Genomic DNA, 22,361 nt, shown 5'->3' with positions numbered 1-22,361 from the left:
GGACCAGCGCACAAAAAGATGAGTCCATTTCTGGTGACCGGCACGAGTTGCCCACCCAGCCCGGCCCATCTTCCTTCCACAGGGCATGATGGGGGCAATAGGGGGAGCAATTTGAGTCTGCCCCATGGCAGAAAGGCCCACAGGGACTGGCCGGGAAGCGTCAGGTGGTGTTGGCCACAGATCTGGATGGGGGGGAGGGGTGGAAGAATTAGTCACATCAGAGCCACTTGGTCTCCTCCAGCTCCCCACCCCCCATCCTGCTTTTATTGGGGAGGCAATCTAGGCCACATCTCTATGGCGAGGGAGAGCTGGAGGACTCTAAATGCAATAGAGCCCTAGGGTAACCATTGGGCCCGCCCACGGCCATAGAGCTTGGGCCAGGGCAATGGGCAGTAGGGTGGGCAGAGTAGCTCTATGTAGGTGGCTGCTCTGGGCCCCGTCTCTATGGTTAAGGAGAGTAGGAGGACTCTAACTGGAATAGAGCATTGGGGTGACCTTGGTGGGGGCAACCTGTAGGCCACCCACAACCATAGAGCAGAGCAGCTCACAGAGAGAGCCGTGCTACCGTCTCAGGCATTCTAGCCCCGTCTCTATGGTCCATGGGATGGGGGACAGAACCGGGCTCCCGGTGGGGGCTCTGTGATCAGGGTGGGGTGGGGGGTTGTTGGAGGGGAAATTTGGAGGGAGGGTGAAGAGGAACAATATGGTGGCGTTATGCAAATGATCTGTTGAATATTAATCAATATGTCATTTACATGAGCCGTGCTCATTTGCATAGGCCTGTGGTTTCCAGACCTGGCTGAGATGGGGGTCGGGGGTTAGGGATTTGCTCCCGGGGAAAGAGGAGATGCTAAGAGCTGCCGGCTGCCACAGATGGAGTGTCTAAGGGGGAGGAGCCCAGGGTAGCCCAGTCTTCCTGGAGGTGGGGCCAGGAGGCACATGGCAGGTGCCTCTGGCTCCCAGCATGGCTTGGCCTTGCCGAGGTGCTTCTGGGGGTGACTTTATCCATGGGCAGGGCAGTTCAGAGCCTTATTGCAGCTCCCCTGTCCCCCAGCCCTGGCCTTACCTCCACCCAGCCCGGCCTCCCATTCGCTGGCCTCCCTCGCTACTTGTTCTGCCGGGCTTTCTCCAGCTTCTTCCGCCGGTCCGCGGGGATCTCATCCAGGCTGATACCATGGTTACTCGCCCTGAAGGAGGGGGGCACAGTGAGTCCTGGCTCCCAGCCCCCCCTGCTCTAACCCACCAGCCCCCACTCCCCTCCCAGAGCCAGGGAGAGAACCCAGGAGTCCTGGCTCCCAGCCCCCTCTCACTTCATTTCTTTCCAGCCATCCTCTCCCATCTCCCTCAAGGCCCTGGCTGCCCCACTCCTCTACCCTCAGGTCCCCTCTCAGGGTGGCCTCAGGGCCCGGGCATGGATGGTGGCCAGCCACCCCATCCTGTCCTTTCCCCCCATCCCCCTGTGGAGGTCAGAGGGGGCTCCAGGCCCATGAGGCTCTTACCCCGGCTGCAGGTCGGGGGGCGTGGGGATGGGTTTGTTGAATCCGTCTCGTCCCACCAGCCAGTACGTGTCTTCTATGCCTTTGCCCTACAGCAAAGCAAAGAGAGAGAGAGACTGTGAGCCCAGAGCTGGAGTGGCGGGGGCTGTGAGTCCGGAGTGTGGGGCACTGACAGAGCTGGGGGGCACAGGGTTGGGCTGCCAGGGGCTGCAGGTCAGGAGTGAGGGGCACCAGCAGAGCTGGGGGGAGCCCAGGGCTGGGCTAGCAGGGGCTGCGGATCAGGAGTGAGGGGCACCGTTACCTTGAGCTCCGTCTTGCCCCGAACGTCCAGTTTGAATCCCTCCTTCAGCGAATGCAGGATGGTGACCGTGCGGATGTTCACGTGGATCCGGTAAGCTGGGGGAAGCACCCGGGACATGTGTGGTGAGCATCCCTAATCCCCAAACAAAATCCCCACCCTCTGCTCTGTCCACACATCCCCTGCCCCCCTCGTACAAACACCCCTGGATGCCACCCCAGGAGATTGTCTCCCGCCCTCCCTAGCACTGCCCCGGGCCCTGCCGGAGGACGAGGGGGGGACTCACGCAGGCCGGTGGACTCCATGCGGGAGGCGGTGTTGACGGTGTCCCCAAAGAGGCAGTACCGGGGCATGGTGAGCCCTACCACACCAGCCACGCAGGGCCCTGTGGGGAGACAGGCCGGGAGATGGGTTATGGTGGGATGGATGGATGGACAGGCTACAGGGTGCTGGCCTGGGCGTGACTGACCCAGCAATGCTGCCTGAGATTGCAGAGAGCCTGAACCCATTGCTCTGATGAGGGGAGGTGCCCCCTGCATTCCAGTGGGGAGTTATCTCTGAACCCCATTGCTCTAGGGGGGCCCAGCCAGTCCCAATCCAACAGGGAGATTGTGGGGGGCACCGCAGCTCCGCAGCCCTGATTCCCCACCACCACTCAGTCAAGTAAACCCCGGAGGAAGTACTGGGATCCCACTGCTAACACCAAAACCTCTCCATGGGTGGGGGAAGGGAGGGGTTCCTGGGCGGGAATGAAGGACCCCATTATGCTACAACTCCAGATGGGGGCAAGCCGGGGCACGGGGGAGCAGAGGAATAAGGGGCACAGCCATCATGAAGTGGCGGAGGCACCCAGAGGGGGCGTGGCCATGGCTTGGGGAGGAGGCACGCAGAGGGGGCAGGGCCATGGAGGAGGGGGCACAGGGAGGGAGCATGGCCATGGCACTGTGTCCCTCCTGCCCGTGCCATACCAGAGTGCAGGCCGATGCGGATGCGGACGGGCACGTCGGGCATGTGGCGCATGCGGAAGGAGCCGACGGCGCTCAGGATGTCCAGCGACATGTTGGCAATTTCACCCGCGTGCCGGTTCCCGTTCCGATGGGGCAGCCCTGAGGCCACCATGTAGGCATCTCCGATGGTCTCCACCTGCCGGGGGGCGAGGTCAGAGGGGGAGCCCTGTCCTCACCCTGTGGGGCACTCCACCCTGGAGCACCACCACCTCCCGCATGGAGTCCCTGCCCCCCAAATCTCTGCTCCCACCCCCCCCCAGTGTTGGGCTCCCCCAAACCCACCCCCAACCCCCACCTGCCCCTGGCTGGGCCCCCCAGCCTTGCCCCTCTGATCCTGCTCCCCTGTGCTACCAGCCACTGCCCCCCATTTTGGGGGCCCCCAATCCCTGGTGCCCCCAATTACCACCCCCATGCTGGGGCCTCCTGATCTCCCCTTCTATGACTGGACTCTGGATCCCTGCTCCCCCACAACCGCCACCTCCCTCAGGCTGCCCCCCCATCTTGGCCACCTCCAAGTCAGGGCCCCTGCCCCCCCAACCACTGCCCCCCATCTTGGGGGCCCCCATTCCCCTATGTCAAGATCTTCCCCTGTGTCAATTCCCTGCCTCCCCCCGAGGCCAGGCCCTGCCCCGCAGGCCAGGGGGGGGCACCTTGTAGACATCGTGGGAGCCGATGATGGCATCAAAGAGGGTGTAGAGGTCATTGAGCAGGTCCACCACCTCGATGGGCTCACTCATGGCCGAGATGGTGGTGAAGCCCACGATGTCGCTGAAGTAGAGTGTCACCTCCTCGAAGTACTCAGGCTCCACCGGAGTCCCCATCTTCAGCGCCTGTGCCACCGACCTGCATCACCAGGGGGCATCAGCGGGGCTGGGATGGACCCCGACCCCCCCACTGGTCACCCACCACCTCCCCAGAGCCTGCGCACCCAGCCCCCAGTCTCAGGTAGAACCCGGTGGCCGCGTCCCGCATTGTTTCTCTGGGTACCGCCAGCCTGGGGATTCAGGGAGTGTCCAGTTGGGTGAGGGCCGGCCTCTGGGAGGACTTGGGGGGCTGACTGGTGTACAGGCCCCCCAAGCATGGCTGCACTGGCCTCGTGAGTCTGTCCTGTATGGCTCCGGGTTCCCCACCCCCCTGCCTGGCTGGCTCCAGGCTCCCTCCCCCCCGAGCTGGGACTCACGGTGGCAGCATCTGGGTGAGCAGCTTGTCCGTCTTCTGCTTCTCGATCTCCAGTTCCTCCGTCCGCTCCCGGATCAGGTCCTCCAGGTTGCTGGAGTACTGCTCCAGCATGCGCAGCATGGAGTCGATGATGTTGGTCTTCCGGCCTTTGTTGATGTTCTTGAACTGCGGGGGGGAGGCATGAGAGGGACGGCTCCCACCTGGCACCAGTGCCCCTGCTCCCCCATCACTGCTGGCTCCGGCGCCCCCCATTGGCTCCAGCATCTCTGCTCCCTATCAACTCTAGCTCCAACATCCCTGCTCCTCATGGGCACTGGCTCCAACATCCCCACCGGCTCCAGCGCCCCTGCTCCCCCATCACCACTGGCTCCGGCGCCCCCTATTGGCTCCGGCATCTCTGCTTCCTCTCCAGGCACCTGCTCCGGCATCCCCATTCCCTATCAACTCTGGTTCCAGCATCCCTGCTCCCCATGGGCACTGGCTCCAACATTGCTGGCACCCAAATGTCACCTGTTTCCAGCGTCCTAGCTCCCTGTTGGCTCAAGTATCTACCCTCCCCCCTGCCCCAATCAGCTCTGCTCCTGGTGGGCAAGGCCAACTATGGTACCCTCCTTTCTGCCCCTAACCTACTGGACTGGCTCATCCCCTGTGCCCCATCCCCCATGGGGCCAGGCCACCCACCCCGCTACCTGGTCAAAGATCTGGTCGATGGTCGGCCGCCGCTCGGGCTGCTCGCTCCAGCACTGCTTCATCAGCTGGATGCACTCCAGCGGGGCCTGGTCCACCGAGACCGAGGGACGGCACAGCGGGGGCGGCTTCTCCACCTTCCGGATGATCTCTGCCCATGAGAGGAGACCCATGGTCACCACAGGCGCCTGCTGCCCTGCTCTGCCTCCACCTACTGCCCAGCTGGAGCTTGGGGGCAGCCCGGAGCTTGGCTAGCAGGGGGATGCAGGTCGGGAATGAGGGGAACCGGCAGAGCTGGGGGGCAGGGCTGGGCTAGCAGGGGTTGCGGGTCAGGAGTGAGGGGCACCGGCAGAGCTGGGGATTGCAGGGCTATGCTGGCAGGGGGCTGCAGGTCGGGAGTGAGGGGCACTGGCAGAGCAGGGAGGCAGGAGCTGGAGGAGATGGGGGCACAGTCCCTCCCCCCGTACCATCGGCCGGCATGTCCAGCATGCAGTAGGGGGTGCTGCGGCAGATCACCTCCTGCATGATGATAGAAATGCTGTAGACATCCCCACGGAAGGTGCCCTTGCGCTCCAGCATTGGGTCCCGCAGCAGCTCCGGCGCCGTCCAGAACCGCTCTGGGGACAACAACAAGAAGGGCTGGCTCAGTCACCTATAGCCCCCCCTCCCCTGGACATGACGACCCCTCCAGCCTGCCCCCCCTCCACCTACATGGGCCCCAGCTCTGCCCCCTTCCCCTGCCCAGACGCTCCCCCAGGGTGTCACCTTCAGGCCTGGGGGGGTCATGTGGGATCTTCTGGGCCTCCAGGAGCTCGTTGTAGCCGTGGTCCGTCACCTTCAGCACAAAGCGCCCATCCACCACGCAGTTCCGTGATTTCAGCCGTCCATGGACCACGTCCCGGTGATGGAGGTACTTCATCCCCTGCAGGGGGGAGGAGGGAGAGAGATGGGGATGAGTACAACTTTCCCCACCCCCGGCTGGTCCCCAGGGCTGCCGACAGCTCTGGGATCCGCTCTGATTGTGTGACAGCCCCAATTGGCCATGTGGGAGATCCAGTGGATCCCTCCAACCAAACCAGGGAGTTTCCTCCTTGGTTTATTTGGATCAGTAGGTCCCAGGGAATCTCTGGTCCTGATGACAGGTCAAGCGAGTGGATCCCTCTGGCTGACCCAGGATTGAATGGATCTTATGTTCTTTGTGGGTGACTGGGCTCTGGTGCCTAAGTGATCCAGTGGATCCACCAGCTCGATCGATTAATTAGTCCAGTGGGTTTCCTCTCTGATCGATGCATTGAACCAGTAGGTCAACTGGATGCCCAATCTGCCCCCAGATTGGTCCGATAAATCCATCTGCCCCAACCAGTTGATCTATCCAGTGGATCCCCTGACCAGTTTTTTTGGCCAGTGTAGCCCAGTGGGTCCCTGACCAGCACCTGGCTGATCCAGTAGATCCTTGTCATCACCAGATCTACTGACTGGGTTCCCTGAGTGTGTCTAACCAATAGATCCCAATGGATTCCCTAATCAGCTGCATGAATGATTCAGTGGATCACTCTGGCCATGCCAATTGATCTATCCAGTTAACATCTTTCCCGGTGTGTTATGTCAGTGGATCACAGATTAACCCTGTTTTGATCCAGTGGATTCCTCCACTCCAATCAGTTCAACTATCCATTGGAATCCTTGCCCAGTCAGTGTGTTGTACCAGTGGATCCCGAGCCAGAAGATCGATCCACTGGATCCCTTTGATCCTCTCACTGAGTAGACCTCTCTGGCCAGTGGTTGGTTAGCCCAGTGGATCCCCCAGCCCTACCAACTAGCACAGTCTGGGAGTGAATCCTATCCAGCCTCCCAGCCCTGTAGTAGATCCCCTTCCCCTGCTGTGAATGGATTCCCATGGACCTTCCAGCAGATCTCCTCCACCTGGCGCTTTGGGCATCGGGAGCCCTTCCTGAAGCCGGGGCTGAATGTGAATGGATCCCCTCTTCCAGGATCCTGCAAGATCCTAGCAGATCCCCTCTGCTTAGCACTCTGTGTGAGAGGGATCCCTTCCTGAAGCAGAAGCAGGCTCACTCTTCAAATGGATCTCCCTGCAACCTTCCAGCCAGCGTCACCTGAAAATAGATCCCCTCCAAACACAGCTGGACCCCACCCTACCAGCAGACCTTCCCTGTGTGACGGGATCCACTTTGGCAGCTGATCTCTGGCAGTGGAACCCTGAGCTCCCAGCAGATACTTGGCATCACAGGATCCCCACTGGCAAGCCATCTTGCAAGTGGATCCCCCCCATGCCCAATGAACAGCAGATCCTGGCCATCAATTCATGAAGCTGGATTCCCCTGCCCACCCCATCAGATCTGCCATGTATCAGTGGATCCTGGCCAGCTTGGTGATCCCTGAAAGTGGATCTCCCAGGCCTCTCTGCAGATCTGTCATCTGAACAGGATCCCCTCTGGGTGGTGATCTCTGAAAGTGGATCTATTTCCCCCACCCCCACTTGTGCATCTCTCCTAGCTGATACTCCATGTCCTTAAATTCACTCACCAGTGGATCCCCCGGTATCCTCCACCACCAGGCCTGATTCCCACCTCCCGCCTCAGACCCCAAGGCAGGATCCCAGCCCTGTCCCGCCCCCTTCCTCCTGGCTGTACCTTGATGAGGTCGATGAGCAGGGAGGACTTGAACATCCAGTCGAGCTTCATGTCCTCGTTGCGGATGAGGTCCTCCAGGCTGCCACGGGAGCAGTGCTCCGAGACAATGGCGAACACCCCACAGTCATAGAAGAACCCCAGGAACAGGTTCACGTTCTCATGCCTGAGGTCCCGGAGCTGGAGGCGGGGGAGACAGGGAAAGCCAATGGCCAGGGAGGGGAATGCACAGGGTCTATCGCAGCCCCCCAGAGCAGCAGTGATACCCAGTGGCCAGGCAGGGGAATGCTCCCTGTGTCTCAGAGCAGCCATTACAGTGACACACCCACTGCTGTTCTCACTCACCTTGCAGAAGCTGGTTTTGGTGGCCGGCTTGATCTCTGTGTGCTTTTCCCCTGGGAACTTCTTCAGCCAAACCCAGTCACCCTAGGGGATGAGACAGAAGGGCAGTCCGGTAACCCCAGAGCCAGGTGAGTGGTGGATTCCCACAGCCAGCCACACCAGGCCAAGGATCAGAACCAGCCAGATTTGCGACAAACAATAGCAGGTTTAGAAGCCAGCGACACCCCGCCCCATCTCACGCCACCCGGCTGGCACCAGCATGGCCTCCGGGGGCATCCAGTGAGGAGGGCAGGGAAAGCTGGTCTTCCCAATGGTGGGGAGAGGACAGCAGAGATGCTGCAAGCATGGGGGTGGGAAGGGGAGCTGCCCACTACATTTTCAGCACCAGGTCTTTGGTTCTTTATCCCTCACTGCATCAGGCTCTGGGGTCAGTCCCTGATGTCCAGCCCCCCACTCTAACCACCAGACCCCACTCCCCTCCCACAGCCGGGGAGAGAATCCAGGAGTCCTGGCTCCCAGCCTCCCCCACTCTAACCCACCAGACCTCACTCCCCTCCCAGAGCCAGGGAGAGAACCCAGGAGTCATAACTCCCAGCCATTCCCCTTCTAACCACCAGGCACAAGGCTACGCATTGTTTAGTGCCAAAACTTTAAAAAATGCATCCTCCTTTTTCACCCCCACCCCCGAGCAGAGATGGCACCTGGCCCGGGGGGCTTGGGCTGGAGATGGGGATGGCAGAAGCGGGTTGAGTTGCTAGTTGCCCCTCCCAGCTGGCTAAGACCCACCATCAAAATTGCTGTATCCTGCAGCTGTGGCCTCATGCCTTCGTCCTTGGCTGGGGAAAGCCAGGCCCATGATTGCCCACCCCAGCCAGAAAGAGAACAAACCTGGTGTGAGCAGGCAGCCACTCAGCCAGCTATGGCACCGTCCCACCAGTTGCTACAGGGGCTATGATTCATGGGGGGGGCCAAGGTTTGCACCAGGCTAAGGTTTCCCTCTCACATCTGCTCATTTCACAGGCCTTTGTTGATCTCCCCCCGGTAGAGGCGGTAGGAAAATTCTCAGCAAAAAAGTTTCCCATTGGCAGACGCCGTTTGGGCCACACCAAAATTTTTGGCATCAATTCTGACAAAATTTCGTTCAAAAATTTGGGGAAGGGGTGGGGGGGGAGGGAGTTCCAAAAGGGTGACAAACGTCCGATTTGGGAGTGCAACGTTTGGGTGGGTTTTTTCCATTGTAAAATGACTTTTCATTACTCGATAGTCAAAGAGAATTCAAACCAACCATGGAAAAATTCAGATTGAGATGAACAAAATGTTGGAATTCCTTGGGATAAGAGACTTCCAGCGGAAGCAAAATCTATTTAAGAATTGGGTTTCGCACAAAAAGACCCTGAAATTCTGAAATTTTGAAGGTTCAAAATGTCCCCCCCTCCCCAAAAATAAATTTTGTTGGATTTCCCCCCCCCAAAAAAAGTCTCAAAAAAATAAAATTGCAAGACAGAAAATCAATTTCTGACCAGCTCGATTCAAAACTCCCCAATTCACCAGAGCACTTTGGCATGGACTCAACTCTGAAAGTCCCACTCGGATGGATGTGTGGCCAGAATCGGAGCAGAAAACACCAATCCTGCGTGGGGCAGATCCATTGATAGGATCGGGGCCTCAGGACCTGAAAGACCAGAGCTGCTTTCGGAGGCGGGGGGAGGGGAGGGTAGTCAGTAGTATACAGCTCAATAGCATTCATCACCATGTATTTTTGACATGTTTCCATGTCCCATTTAGGGCTTATATCCTGCTCTCTGTCCCCTGTGTCGAAGTTTGGCACCGTCGGCCATTTTGAAAAAAAAAGTTGATTCTTTTTTTAAACTTTAAGTTCTCTCACTCCATTCTTTCAACCTTTTTCTCTAAACAAACAACTGTATCAAAGCACAAGCACGCAACATACCCCCTATTCAAACATAAAAAAATTCAAATGGCTGATGGTGCCAAACTTCGATGCCAATGGTAAGAAAGCCCAAAGTGTTAGAGCCAGGGTTCAAGGATCATGGGCCCCAGTGGGGGGGGGGGGTGTCATTGCAGGGTTTCAAAACCCTCCCATTCTTTATGGCTAAGTAACGGGTCGTTGGGCTCAGCACAGGGAGAAATTGTGTCACATGCAGGCAGTCGAACACATCTAGCCTCCAACCCTGTGAACTTTCTCCTGGAGCTGCAAAGCAGGATGGGGTGTCCTCTTCCCACGGGGTTTTTCTGCCAAGGATACCACATGGGGTTGATTTGAGGCCTCCAGTCAAAGAATAGATATAAAAACCTGGCGCTTGGCATGGAAGGAGCAGGGCAATTTGGACAGCGGCAGTCAGAAATTCACCCATTGCCATCACCAGACTGGCCACTAGTGGGAAGCAAGGAGTCACCCCCAGTGTTCAGAGAGTCCCCCATGGGGAATTGTGGCTGGGAATCCCACTATTCCCACCTCGGAGCTGGGAAATCTCTGAGAGATTTGCCGGAGGCTAAAAGTTCAGCTCCTGGAGGTGCGGGGGGGGGGGGAGAAACTCCACATTGTCACTCCCTGCCCAAACGCTGCTGCCTGGCGAGAGGAAATTGAATCAGCATTGAGGAGACCCCACTGGCTGATGGGTCAATAGCTGCTGAATGTGGGCTCATGAGGGTTGCAATGTTGGTGGCATGAGCTCCTGGAGTGGAGATCATTATGGGAGGATCACAGCCCAGATCTCGGTTGGGATCCGGGCAGCGCCTGGCATGACAGGGCCCGGATCTGGGTCTGGGTCCGGGCAGCACCTGGCACGACAGGGCCCGGACCTCAACTGGGGTCTGGGCAATGCCCAGCACGACAGGACCCCGGTGAGCAGTAGCTGTCCCCGTAACACCAATAGTAAGAAACACTCCCCCTTCCCCATGGTGTCCTCTACTGCGTGCTGTGTGCATCACAGGGAGAAATTCTCACTTTTTGCGCCATTAAAAAAAATCAAAATACACTCCCCTGGGAAGGGGGAGTCGTCCCCCCCCCTGTGACAGGTGGATCCAATGGGCAGGCAATGCGGCCAATGAGGGAATTGGACCCAGGCCCAGCGGTGGCATTACCAACTCAACTCCAGGCGGTGGGAAATGGGGGGCGGCTAACGGGTGCCATAGCCGCTGCTTTCCCTCCTGTCCTTGGGAGAGGAGCGAAACCCGGGGGGGAGGAAGGGAAGAAGCCGAGGGGGAGGACGCGGGAGCCCAAAGGCAGCACCTGGAGCCTTTGGACGCTTACCTGCACGGCTGCCACTAGCCCTTGGTTGTTAAACAAAAGGAGGAGGAAGGGGACGTGGCTGTTGCATTTTTGCTTCTCATCTCCCTAGGGATGGCAGGAAGCAGCTGTCAATCACGTGGCCTGGCAGGGTGTGGGGGAGAGAGAAGCACGGGCAGGGGGTGCCCCGAATGCTGGTGGGGCAGGGGAAGGGGGTGGAGGTGGAGGAGCAAGGGGGGATCCCGTTGGGCCAGGCAAAGGAGGGGGTGGCTGGCACCGGGGGAGGAGGGTTCGCATGCCAGCAGGGCACCGGGAGGCAGTGGAGATGCGCTCAGAGTATGGCAGCTGGGGGGTGGGAAGCACAGATGTGCCAGAGGGGCTTGCATGGCCAGGGGCAGTGGGCAGAGCCATCCCCAAGAGGCATGGAGGGAGTGAAGCCCAGGCAGATACTTACCCAGGGGGTATTTACCCAGGAAGGGGTATTTACCTGGGTGTCCTGGGGTATTTACCCAGTGGGGGACAATGCCTGGGGGTATTTACCTGGTAGGGGCACCCAGGGGGCAGTTCCCAAGGGTTATTTACCTGGTGGGGACACCTGGGGGAAGTGCTCAGGGAGTATTGACCTGGTGGGGGCACACAGGGGCAGTGCCCAGGGGATATTTACCCGGTGGGGGGGTCTGTGCCCTGGGGGCAGTGCCCAGGGGATATTTACCCGGTGGAGGGGTCTGTGCCCTGGGGGCAGTGCCCAGGGGGTATTTACCCAGTGGAGGGGTCTGTGCCCTGGGGGCAGTGCCCAGGGGATATTTACCCGGTGGAGGGGTCTGTGCCCTGGGGGCAGTGCCCAGGGGGCATTTACCCAGTGGAGGGGTCTGTGCCCTGGGGGCAGTGCCCAGGGGATATTTACCCGGTGGAGGGGTCTGTGCCCTGGGGGCAGTGCCCAGGGGGCATTTACCCAGTGGGGGATCTGTGCCCTGGGGGCAGTGCCCAGGGGATATTTACCCGGTGGGGGGGGTCTGTGCCCTGGGGGCAGTGCCCAGGGGGTATTTACCCAGTGGAGGGGGTCTGTGCCCTGGGGGCAGTGCCCAGGGGGTATTTACCTGGTGGGGGATCTGTGCCCTGGGGGCAGTGCCCAGGGGGTATTTACCCAGTGGGGGGTCTGTGCCCTGGGGGAAGCACCCAGGGGGTATTTGCCCGGTGGGGGGTCTGTACCCTAGAGCCAGCACAGAGGGAGGGGGCACTGGAGAGGGGGTGCCGGGGGTCTGGGGGAAGGTTACCTCAGCGACAGCCACGTTGCTGTTGTCGGGGGCAGCTGCCAGGCTCTTGAAGCTCCTCATGTCAGAGACGCTCTTCCCCGCCAGGCTGGTGCAGCTGTCGTCCATCTTCTGCCGGGACAAGGGGGCAGAGCATTAGGCTGGCTCTAGGGGTGGAGGGGGGCTCTGACCCCCAACCTCTGACCCCAGATCCCTTCCGCCCAATGAACTCCCATTGGCATCTCTGACCCCTGACCTCTAGCGTGTGCCCCTGTGAACCCCTCCAGGGAGCATGACCCCCAGTTGGCATCTCTGACCCCAGGCCCCCAGTCCTGAGGGAGTCTCTCCCTCTGACCCTGGGGGCACCACTGTCCAATGTCCCTGACCCCTGAAGCATGTCTGTGACCCCAGGAAGCAAGTCTAATACCCCCAGCCCCTCTACCCCACCACGGCTGTCCAACCTGACATCCAACCCTCCTCGTCAACCTCCTTCACCCCACCATCCTGAACCCCTTCCTAAGATCCACTTCCCCAGCTCTGCCCCACACATCACCCTGGATGGCCTCTGCCTCCTTGGCCCCAGTGGGGCTCCCCCCGCCATCCTTTGCCCCCCTGCTCTGCCTCTTACTTTGTTGCTGCTCTGGGTGTGGATGAAGGTCAAGTCGTCCATGGTCAGAATGATCTTGTTGGGCCCCTTCATCAGCTGGGCATGCAGGATCCGGCGCCTGCAGGGCGTGGAAATACAGAGACATGGGGAGCAAGCCCTGAAGTGTGGGGGGGGCATTGCACCTTCCCCCTGACTGCTGGGAAAGGATGGGGGGAGCCCACCTTGGGAAATGGGGGGACCTCGCTTGGGCTACCTCCCATGCAGGGCACTGGGGCATGGAAACACCAGATGACCCCCCCCCCAGGATTAATTAAAAGGGGGAGTCTATGGAGCTAGTAGGGCAGCAGGCATGAATGTGGGGCCTCCCCCCGAGCAACCTCTGCCTGTCAGTCCCAAGAAAAGCCAGGAGACTGCACAGCTGTCAATACGGTCATTAGCCCATAGTTAGTGATAAGCAACAAGGATCCAATATGGCTACCAATTAAGTCATCAGACCATGGCAGGATGGGCTGGATCCAACATGGCCACCAGCACAGCCATGATCCCACAATGGGATGGGCCAGGGTCCAACATGGCCGTCAATGACACTATTAGTCCATAGCAGGAAGTTGCCCACTCCAGCTCTGCCGGGCGAGCTGCTCCTTGGGGTCTCCGGCACTCACCTGATGTAGTAAGCAAGAATCGTTCCCCCAACGATCAAGCTGGAAACCAGGATGAACAGGAGCAGGATGAAGCTGGGGTCCACCCCTATAGGGGAGGGAGAGCAGGGGCGGGGTTAGCAATGGAGGATCAGCTCAGGATCAGCCCTCCCTCTCCCCCTGAAACCCACACAGGAATGCCCCCATTTCTCCTGCCCCCCGCAATCTCCTACAAGGGGTTTCCTGTGTCCCAGCCCTCTTTTTTTCCCAGTTCCAATACCCCCAAAAGTATTCTCCTCGTCTCCTTCAATCTCACCCATAGGACCCCCCCTCTTTCCCCCTTTCCCCTCAGCAGAACTCCTCTTCTTTCCCCTCCTATGTCCCAAAAGGACACCCCGTCACTCCCCACCACCCCACGGATGGAAGGAGGGCAGGGGAAGGGGATTCTCTGACTATTGGCCACATGCTCAAGTGGTCATGGGATAATTAAAGCTCCAGACCCAAGCAAGGACGTCCCAGGGCAACTGTCAAGAATCAAACTGGGCAAATCCATGACCAGCTGAGGAATTCCCGGTTGGTGCAGAGTAACCTGCTCCAAAAACACAGGCTCCAGCCAAAGGAAATCTCCAGGAATAGGAGCAGTATAGGCTCTATGACACACAGGGGAGGGGGCTCTGTGCCCAGCCAATAAAGGTCAGCTCAAAGTAAAATAGCCATTCCATTGCATTCTTAGTGCACAGCGGGAAGTGCCAGGATCCAACATTGCCACCAATAAAGTCCTTCGCCATGAACAGGAATTGGACAGAGACAGACAGTTTGACGCGTGTATGGAAATGGGTGGAAATGCGTGGGGATGTGTGATTGGACGGAGAGGTGGGTGGATGGACAGACAGATGGGTGGGTGTGGGGAGGGCGGGACAGACAGATGGATGGATGGATGGATGGATGGATGGGTGAGTGAGTGAGTGAATGGATGGACAGATAGGTGGGTGCATGTGGGGATGGGTGGATGGATGAACAGATGGGTAGATGTGCTTGGGACAGATGGATGGATGGATGGGTGGACAGACAGATGGGGGGGTGCCTGGGGATGGATGGATGGACAGATGGATGCATGGATGGATGGGTGTGCATGCAGAGGGATGGATGGAGGGATGGATGGACAAACAGACTGGAGAGTGCATGTGGGGAGGGAGGTGGATGGACGGGTGGGTGCACGGGAGATGGATGGGAGGTTGTCGGGTGAATGCACATGGGGATAGATGGATAGACAGGTGGATGGACGGACAGATGGGTGGGTGGGTATACGTGAGGATGGATGGGTGGCTGTGTGTGGGGATGGGTGGATGGACAGTTGGATGTGTGTGAAGATAGACGGATGGATGAGTGGATGGGTGTGCATGCAGAGGGATGGATGGACAGACGGATGGGTGGATGCACTTGAGAATGGATGGATAAAAGGACAGGTGGGTGCAGAGGTGGTTGGGAAGGTGCACGTGGAGACAGATGGCTGGACAGATGGGGGATGGGCGCACGTGGGGACAGATGGCTGGACAGACAGACAGATGGCTGGAGATAGATGGCTGGAAAGATGGACAGATGGGTGCGCATGGGGATGGACAGATGGCTGGACAGATGTGTAGGTGGGTGGGGGCGCATGGTGACAGATGGCTGGACGGACGGGCTCATGGGTGCCCATGGGAATGGATGGGTGTACGGGTGCATGTGGGGACAGACGGTTGGATGAACGTGCAGAAGGGGGCATGTGACATTATTGACATAACCTGTGACCATATAGATCATTGTTGCAACCACTGTTATATATTTGCAGCAAATATTGTACAAAGGTTGTCGTGTAAGGTGTCTATGGAAAGGTTATAATTTGCTGATTATGATTATGCTATCTGTATGTGTGTAGCATTTTTGTAGTTAAAGTTATGAATATTGGCTATGTACTTGTATATCAATGTGTTTTGATTCTAAGTAGCCTCAGTGAAACATTTGGTCAGCTTCTTGAGAAGGGACTATTTTCAGTAAGTGCCCAATCAAGAAACACTTAACTGACAATGGACTTTGGGAGACGCCAATCCACATCTGAGCTTTCCTGGGAACATTCAAACTAACATGTAAACAATGGCGTCAGCCTGCAAACTGAGTCATGCATGGACATGTGACTTGCCCATGTGACTCCGGGCTCCATCTTGCTGCTGTGATCGTCCACAGGACAGAGGATATAAAAGGCTGCTGTGTCTCCTCCATCTTCTCTCCAATCCTGCTTCTTACCTCTGGAGGGACTTTGCTACAAACTGAAGCTCTGAACAAAGGACTGAATGACCCATCCCAGCTGTGGATGGACTCCAGAGACTTGATTTGAACCTGCAGCTTATTCCATCACTGCTACAAGCCTGAACCAAGAACTTTGCCATTACTGTATGTAATTGATTTCATTTAACCAATTCTAGCTCTCATCTATATCTTTTTCCTTTTATGAATAAACCTTTAGATTTTAGATTCTAAAGGACTGGCAACAGTGTGATTTGTGGGTAAGATCTGACTTGTATATTGACCTGGGGCTTGGTCCTTTGGGATCAGGAGAATCTTTTTCTTTTACTGGGGTATTGGTTTTCATAACCATTCATTCCCATAACGAGTGGCACTGGTGGTGATACTGGGAAACTGGAGTGTCTAAGGGAATTGCTTGGACTGTAACTGCCCTGCTTTAAGCGATTTGTCCTGAATTGGTACTCTCAGTTGGGTCCCACCAAAGCGAGCATCATTACAGGGTGCATGGGGACAGATGGCTGGACGAACAGGTGGAAGGGGGCGCGTGGGGACAGATGGCTGGACGGACAGGTAGGTTGGTGCGTGTGGATACGGATGGCTGAATGGATGAGGGGGTAGTGCACGTAAGAACTGATAGATAGACGAACAGGGACGGATGGATAGATGGACAGGTGGATGGGTGCACATGGGGATGGATAGTTGAACAGATGGGCAGATGAGTGCACATGGGGATGGACAGATAGACAGACAGGTGGAAGGGGGCGCGTGGGGATGGATGGCTGGACAAATGGGCATGCGTGGGGATGAATGGCTGGATGGACAGACGGGCAGATGGATTCGCGTGGGAATGGATGGCTGGACAGATGGACGGGTGTGCATCAGAACGGATTGCTGGACGGGCGGGCAGGTGTGCCTCAGAACGGATGGCTGGATAGACAGGCAGACAGGTGCGCATGGGGACGGATGGCTGGATGCACAGGTGGAAGAGTGCGTGTAGGGAAGATTGGCTGGACAGACAGGTGAGTTGGTGCGCGTGGGAACGGATGGCTGGACGGACGGGCAGACAGTTGCGTGTGTTGACAGATGGCTGGACCGACGGGTGGCCAGGTGCACATGTGGACAGATGGCTGGATGGACGGGCGTATGGGTTTGCATGGGGACAGATAGCTGGACGGATGGGTGGATGGGTGCGAGTGGGGATGGATGGCAGGGCAGATGGGCAGACTGGTGCGTGTGGGGACAGATGGAAAGACGGACAGGTGGATGGGTGCGTAGGGATGGATGGTTGTATGGATGACCAGAGGGGTGCTCGTGGGGATGGATGGATGGACGGACAGGCAGATAGATGCATGAGGTGATGAATGGCTGGATGGACAAGGGGGTGGCATGCGTAGGAACAGATAGATACACGGACGGGCGAGTGCACGTGGAGACGGATGGATAGACGGACAGGTGGATGGGTGCACGTGGGGACAAATGGCTGGAAGGACGGGCAGATGGGTGCGCATGGGGATGGATGGACAGACGGGTGGATGGGGGCCCGTGGGAATGGATGGCTGGATGGACGGACGGATGGGTGCACGTAGAGATAGATGGATAGACGGACGGGCAGATGGGTGCATGTGGGGATGGATGGATGGAAGGACGGGCAGATGGGCGCAGGTGGGGATGGATAAACAGACGGGTGGATGGGTGCACATGGGGATGGATGGCTGGACGGACGGGCAGATGCTTGTGCATGGGGACGGATGGCTGGACGAAAGGTGCATGGGTGCACATGGCGATGGATGGCTGGAAGGACGGTTGGATTGGGGTGCACGTGGATGAATGGCTGGATGGACGGGCAGATGCTTGTGCGTGGGGACAGATGGCTGGACAAAAGGCACATGGGTGCACATGGATAGCTGGATGGACGGTTGAATTGGGGTGCATGGGGACGGATGGACGGATGGATGGGTGCGTGTGGGGATGGATGGCTGGATGGACGGGTGGACAGGCGCACGTGGGGATGGATGGACGGATGGGTGTGCATGGGGACAGATGGATGGATGGATGGACGGATGTGTGCTCGTGGGGACGGATGGCTGGACAGAAGGATGGATGGGTGTACGTAGGGAAGGATTGCTGGATGGATGGATGGATGGCTGGCTGCATGTAGGGAAGGATGACTGGATGGACCGGGGGATAGATGCACATGGGGACAGATGGCTGGATGGACAGGTGGATGGCTGCGCGTGGGGATGGACAGATAAACGGATGGGTGGATGGGTGCGCATGGGGATGGACGGATGGGCTGATAGGTGCATGCAGGGATGGACGGAGGGGTGGATGGGTGCGCGTCAGGACAGATGGCTGGACAGACAGATGGATGGGTGCACGTGTGGACAGATGGCTGGACAGACAGACAGATAGGTGGGCATGCACGGGGGTGGATATCTGGCTAGACAGAAAGACAGACCAGATGCGTACAGGGAGGGACACATCGGGAGGCCGGAAGATAGATGGCCAGACAGCGAGCGCTCACCCCCGGAACAGATGGACGTTGGGTCGAACCAGCAGCTCGAGTCGGTGCTGGGGCTGGCGCTGTGGGGCCAGTGGATGGCGTGCCCCACGTAGCGCAGCCCCTCGGGCCCCGTGGCCACGCTGTAGGTGGGCCAGAGGCGGTTGCCTTTGCCATCTGTGTCAAGGATGATGTAGCTCACCATGGGGTCGCCGTCCTCGTCGGCCGCCAGCGGCTGGCAGAAGCCATCCAGTTGGAAGTCTCGGGCATGCTCGGCGATGCTGGAGCCCATCACCCAGCGGCTGGCCTGCCGAGTGCGTTCCACTGCCTTGGCCAGGTAGTAGATGGAGTTGTAGATGGTGCCGAAGAGTGGGTGCACCTGGGGGCAGAGGGGGAGCGGGGTCGGGGGAGCGAGGGCAGGTTGTGGGTCTTGGCACACACCCTCCAGCATCCCAACAGTGCTGTATCCTCATTGGCCACAGCTGGGCGCCAGTTGACTCCGCATTGGCCACGCCACTCCTGTCTACCTCCCTATTGGCCACGGCTGCACATCAGCCAACTTTCCTGCTTTCATTTTCCTGCTGTTTCCCCATTGGTCACATGTGTGCACGTCCATTCCACCTCCCCATTGGCCACCCCTGTGCACCTCCATCCCACCTCCCCAATGGCCATGGCTGGGCACCTCCATCCCACCTCCCCATTGGCCACCCGTGTGCACCTTCCAACTCTGCATTGGCCACAGCCATCTCTTTCTGTCTTGCCATTGGCCACAGCTGTGCACCTACTGTATCCCTATCCTCCCCTCTTCTCATTGACTCAAGGCCATATCCATCTCGTGCCTCAATTGGCTCAACCCTCCCGCCTCCACATTGGCCATGGTCCCAACACCCCCTACCTCTCTGCCCATCCCAGGGTCACGCCCAGCACCCTATGGCCTGTGCCCTCTGTGTCTGGTGCCCACCTGCGTGGGGTCCAGGTGAGCCGGCAGCTCGTGCGCCTGCTGGGCGTCCTGGAAAGCCTCGCGGAAGCCGCGCTCGGGGGAGTCGATTGTGACGGTGAGCACGGCGTCGTAGGCCAGCCGCAGCTTGGTGTTGTTACCCAGTACAGGGTAGGGAGTCCGGCGGTAGGGCAGGCTGTACATCAGCGCATCGTAAGGAATGAAGACGAAGGTGCCGTCCGTCATGCGCAGGTCTTCGGCCTTCTCCAACAGGAGGCGCTGCTCCTCCCCACCCAGCAGCACCGAGTGCATGCACATCACCACCACTGTGGGGGAGGAGGGCATGGGGGGCAAGGGGACATCAGGCAGAAGGGGAGGGGAGGAAGACACAACGGAAGGCTGAAAAGCACCCAAGTGAGAGCGGTGGGCGGGGCTGGCCCCCAGCCCTCCTCGGCTTGGGATCAGGCTTCCCCTTGCACCAGGACATCGGGGTTCCACCCATCACCCCACAGGGTCCTCTGACCACTCATCCCCGCACACTCCTCTATTCCCCCCATGCCTCTGTCTCTCCATCCATCCCCACACACCTCTCCATGTGTCCATCCATGCCCCACAGGCCCCATGCATCCATCCACCCCACACACCTCTCCATCTGTCCATCCATCCACCCCCCACACCTCTCCATGTGTCCATCCATCCACCCCCACAAGCCTCTCCGTCTGTCCATCCATCCATCCCCCACACACCTCTCCGTCTGTCCATTCATACATTCCCCCCACACCTCTCCATGTGTCCATCCATCCCCCACAGGCCCCATCCATCCATCCATCCACCCCACATGCCTCTCCGTCTGTTCATCCATCCATCTACCCCCCCCCCCACAAACCTCTCCATGTAGCCATCCATCCCCCACAGGCCCCATCCATCCACCCAACACACACACCTCTCCGTCTGCCCATCCAACCATTCCCACACACGCCTCTCGGTCTGTCCATCCATCCATCCATCCATCCCCCTCGCCCCCACCTCTCCATCTATCCATCCATCCACCCCACACACCTCTCCATCTGTCCATCCATCCATCCATCCATCCCCCCACACACCTCTCTGTCTGTCCGTGCATCCATCTCCACACACTCCATTCTCCATCCATCCCTCCCCATGCCTCTCTATCCACCCATCCCCATACAAACGTTCTTATGAATTTATCTATCCATCACCCCTGCATCTCTCTGTACGTCCATCCCCCTACACCCACATCCATCTTCTCTCTCTATCTAGGCACCCAGCCCCTGGTAAATTTACACATCTCCAGGCCAGCAGGGCCAGCAGGACTGGCCAGAGCCCAGGAGACCTCACTGAGCCCTCCCACTGTTGAACCCACAGCTTCCAGCTCAGCCAGTGTGTCCCCATAGCCTTGAAAGTCTCCCAGTGATGGGGCAGGCTCCCTCCCTGGGGGCCCGTTCCCAACAGCTGATCCCCCTCCCAGGGCAACGTGGCCCCCTTAGTTCTTGTCTGAATTTGTCCAGTTTCAGCTCCCAGCCATTCCCGACCCAGGAATCCTGGCTCCTCTGCTCTAACCACTAGACCCCACGCCCCTCCCAGAGCCAGGTTGAGATCCCAGGAGTCCTGCCCCTCCCCTGCCAGCGTACCTCTGACATTGTCGGCCCTCTGCACCTTCCGCAGGGCATTCCGGGCCCCATCGGCCCCGGGCTCCATGGTGGTCACCACGCCCACGGGCAAGCCAAACTCACGCAGGGAGCTGGCCAGGCCCTGCCCCACCTCCACCCACAGGTCCTGCCGGGAGGTGACCACGGCCACGTGGGCCCAGCGGAAGAACTTGAGGACAGCGTAGAGGACGGACGAGGCCCGGGGCAGGGGCCGGGCAAAGGTGCCCCACCGCTCCACCTCAGCGTCCCCGTTCAGGCAGGCCCAGGAGAAGACAGGCTTGTTCCAGGCCCGGCCCAGCGGCCCGGCCGCCCCGCAGGCCCCCGGGTTGAGTGGCCCCACGAAGCCCGAGGCGTAACGCTCGGCGTTGACCAAGGCCACCAACACCTGGCTGGTCTGGCACTCCTCGTTCAGCAGCACGTAGTCAAACCAGTAGCCCTGGTTCATGGTGGGGTCTCTGTTGAGCCGCCCAACGGCCAGCTGGGCAGCCACCTCGGGCAAGGCCTGAGCGAAGATGGGGTCACAGGTCCAGGGCCCCATCACCCCCACCTTGAAGGTGGCCGGCTGGACCCAGGCGGGCCAGCCCAGGAGCAGGAGCCAGAGCAGGGGAGCCTGGGGCCGCCACCGTCCCCACCTGGGGTGGTTGGAGAGGCGCAGCAGGAACCTGTGGAAGCCAAACCAGGCGGGAGGCATGGCTCAAGGGAGCCGGGGGGGCGGCCACAGTGTGGGGAGAGGGCGCCGGGCTCTTTAGCCCCTTGGGGGCCAGGCCCTGGAGGCTCGGGTGGAAAAGGGTCCTGCCACTGCGCCCGACATCACCGGGAGGAGAGGTCGCTGCCGCCGGAGCTACGGGGAACAGTGCACCTGGAAGAGAGAGGAGACAGGTGTCAGAATGAGAGACAGAAAGTGGGGGAGCTGGGAGCCAGGACTCCTGGGTTCTTTCCCCAGCTCTGGGAAGGGAGTGGGGGCTAGTGGTTAGAGCAGGGGGGTGGGGCTGGGAGCCAGGATGCCTGGGTTCTCTCCCTGGCTCTGGGAGGGGAGTGAGGTGTACTGTACTGTCTTGCTACCCATCTTACTGTCAGGGGCAGTCCTCTTGTTGTCAGTGGCAACCACCCTACTTCCAGTGGTGGACTTCTTGCAGCTAGGACCATCCATCTTACGGCTGATGGAGACCATCTTGATGTCAACGGTGACCACAGCAGCTGTATTGCCAACAACGGCAGCCATATTATTAACGACGGTGGCCACCAGCCATATTGTCACGAATGGCAGCCATATTGCTAACAATGGTGGCCATATTCTTAACTTTGGTGGCCAATTCCCAAGGGACTGTGAATAAATGACACAACATTTAGTGGGTGGGCACTAAACCCTGACTTTTGCGGGTTTGTTTCAGCATCGCAAAGCATTACAAGGGGTGGGTGGCTCTTGAAAATCACCAGAAAAGCATGTTGCGTCATTTATGGCCAGCCCTGCTCCCCCCAGTGATGGCCATATTTCAGGGGTTCTCAAACTGGGGGTCGGGACTCCTCAGGGGGTCATGAGATTATTACATGGGGGGTTGCCAGCTGCCAGTC

At 59.0% G+C, this 22,361-nt stretch overlaps 1 protein-coding gene across 1 annotated transcript; it reads right to left on the bottom strand.

The window, feature by feature from the left end:
- Positions 1–1,105: 1,105 nt before the first annotated feature.
- Positions 1,106–21,480, bottom strand: GUCY2D (guanylate cyclase 2D, retinal). The gene is made up of 19 exons (XM_065417374.1): positions 20,772–21,480; positions 19,144–19,445; positions 18,207–18,561; positions 13,424–13,508; positions 12,783–12,879; positions 12,179–12,283; positions 10,929–11,012; positions 7,661–7,741; positions 7,319–7,495; positions 5,433–5,589; positions 5,135–5,284; positions 4,670–4,818; positions 3,982–4,145; positions 3,452–3,644; positions 2,763–2,937; positions 2,081–2,179; positions 1,798–1,892; positions 1,500–1,585; positions 1,106–1,187 (listed from the first exon to the last, which is right to left on the bottom strand). Exons 1-19 carry the CDS (start codon positions 21,478–21,480, stop codon positions 1,106–1,108), a joined length of 3,345 nt encoding a protein of 1,114 aa, XP_065273446.1.
- Between the last annotated feature and the right edge of the window lie 881 nt (positions 21,481–22,361).

The sequence above is a fragment of the Emys orbicularis genome, chromosome 15 (genome assembly GCF_028017835.1).
Source record: "Emys orbicularis isolate rEmyOrb1 chromosome 15, rEmyOrb1.hap1, whole genome shotgun sequence".
Classification (NCBI taxonomy): Eukaryota; Metazoa; Chordata; order Testudines; family Emydidae; genus Emys; species Emys orbicularis.
Note: the sequence above shows the minus strand (reverse complement) of the source record. Positions and strands in the feature narration are given on the sequence as shown.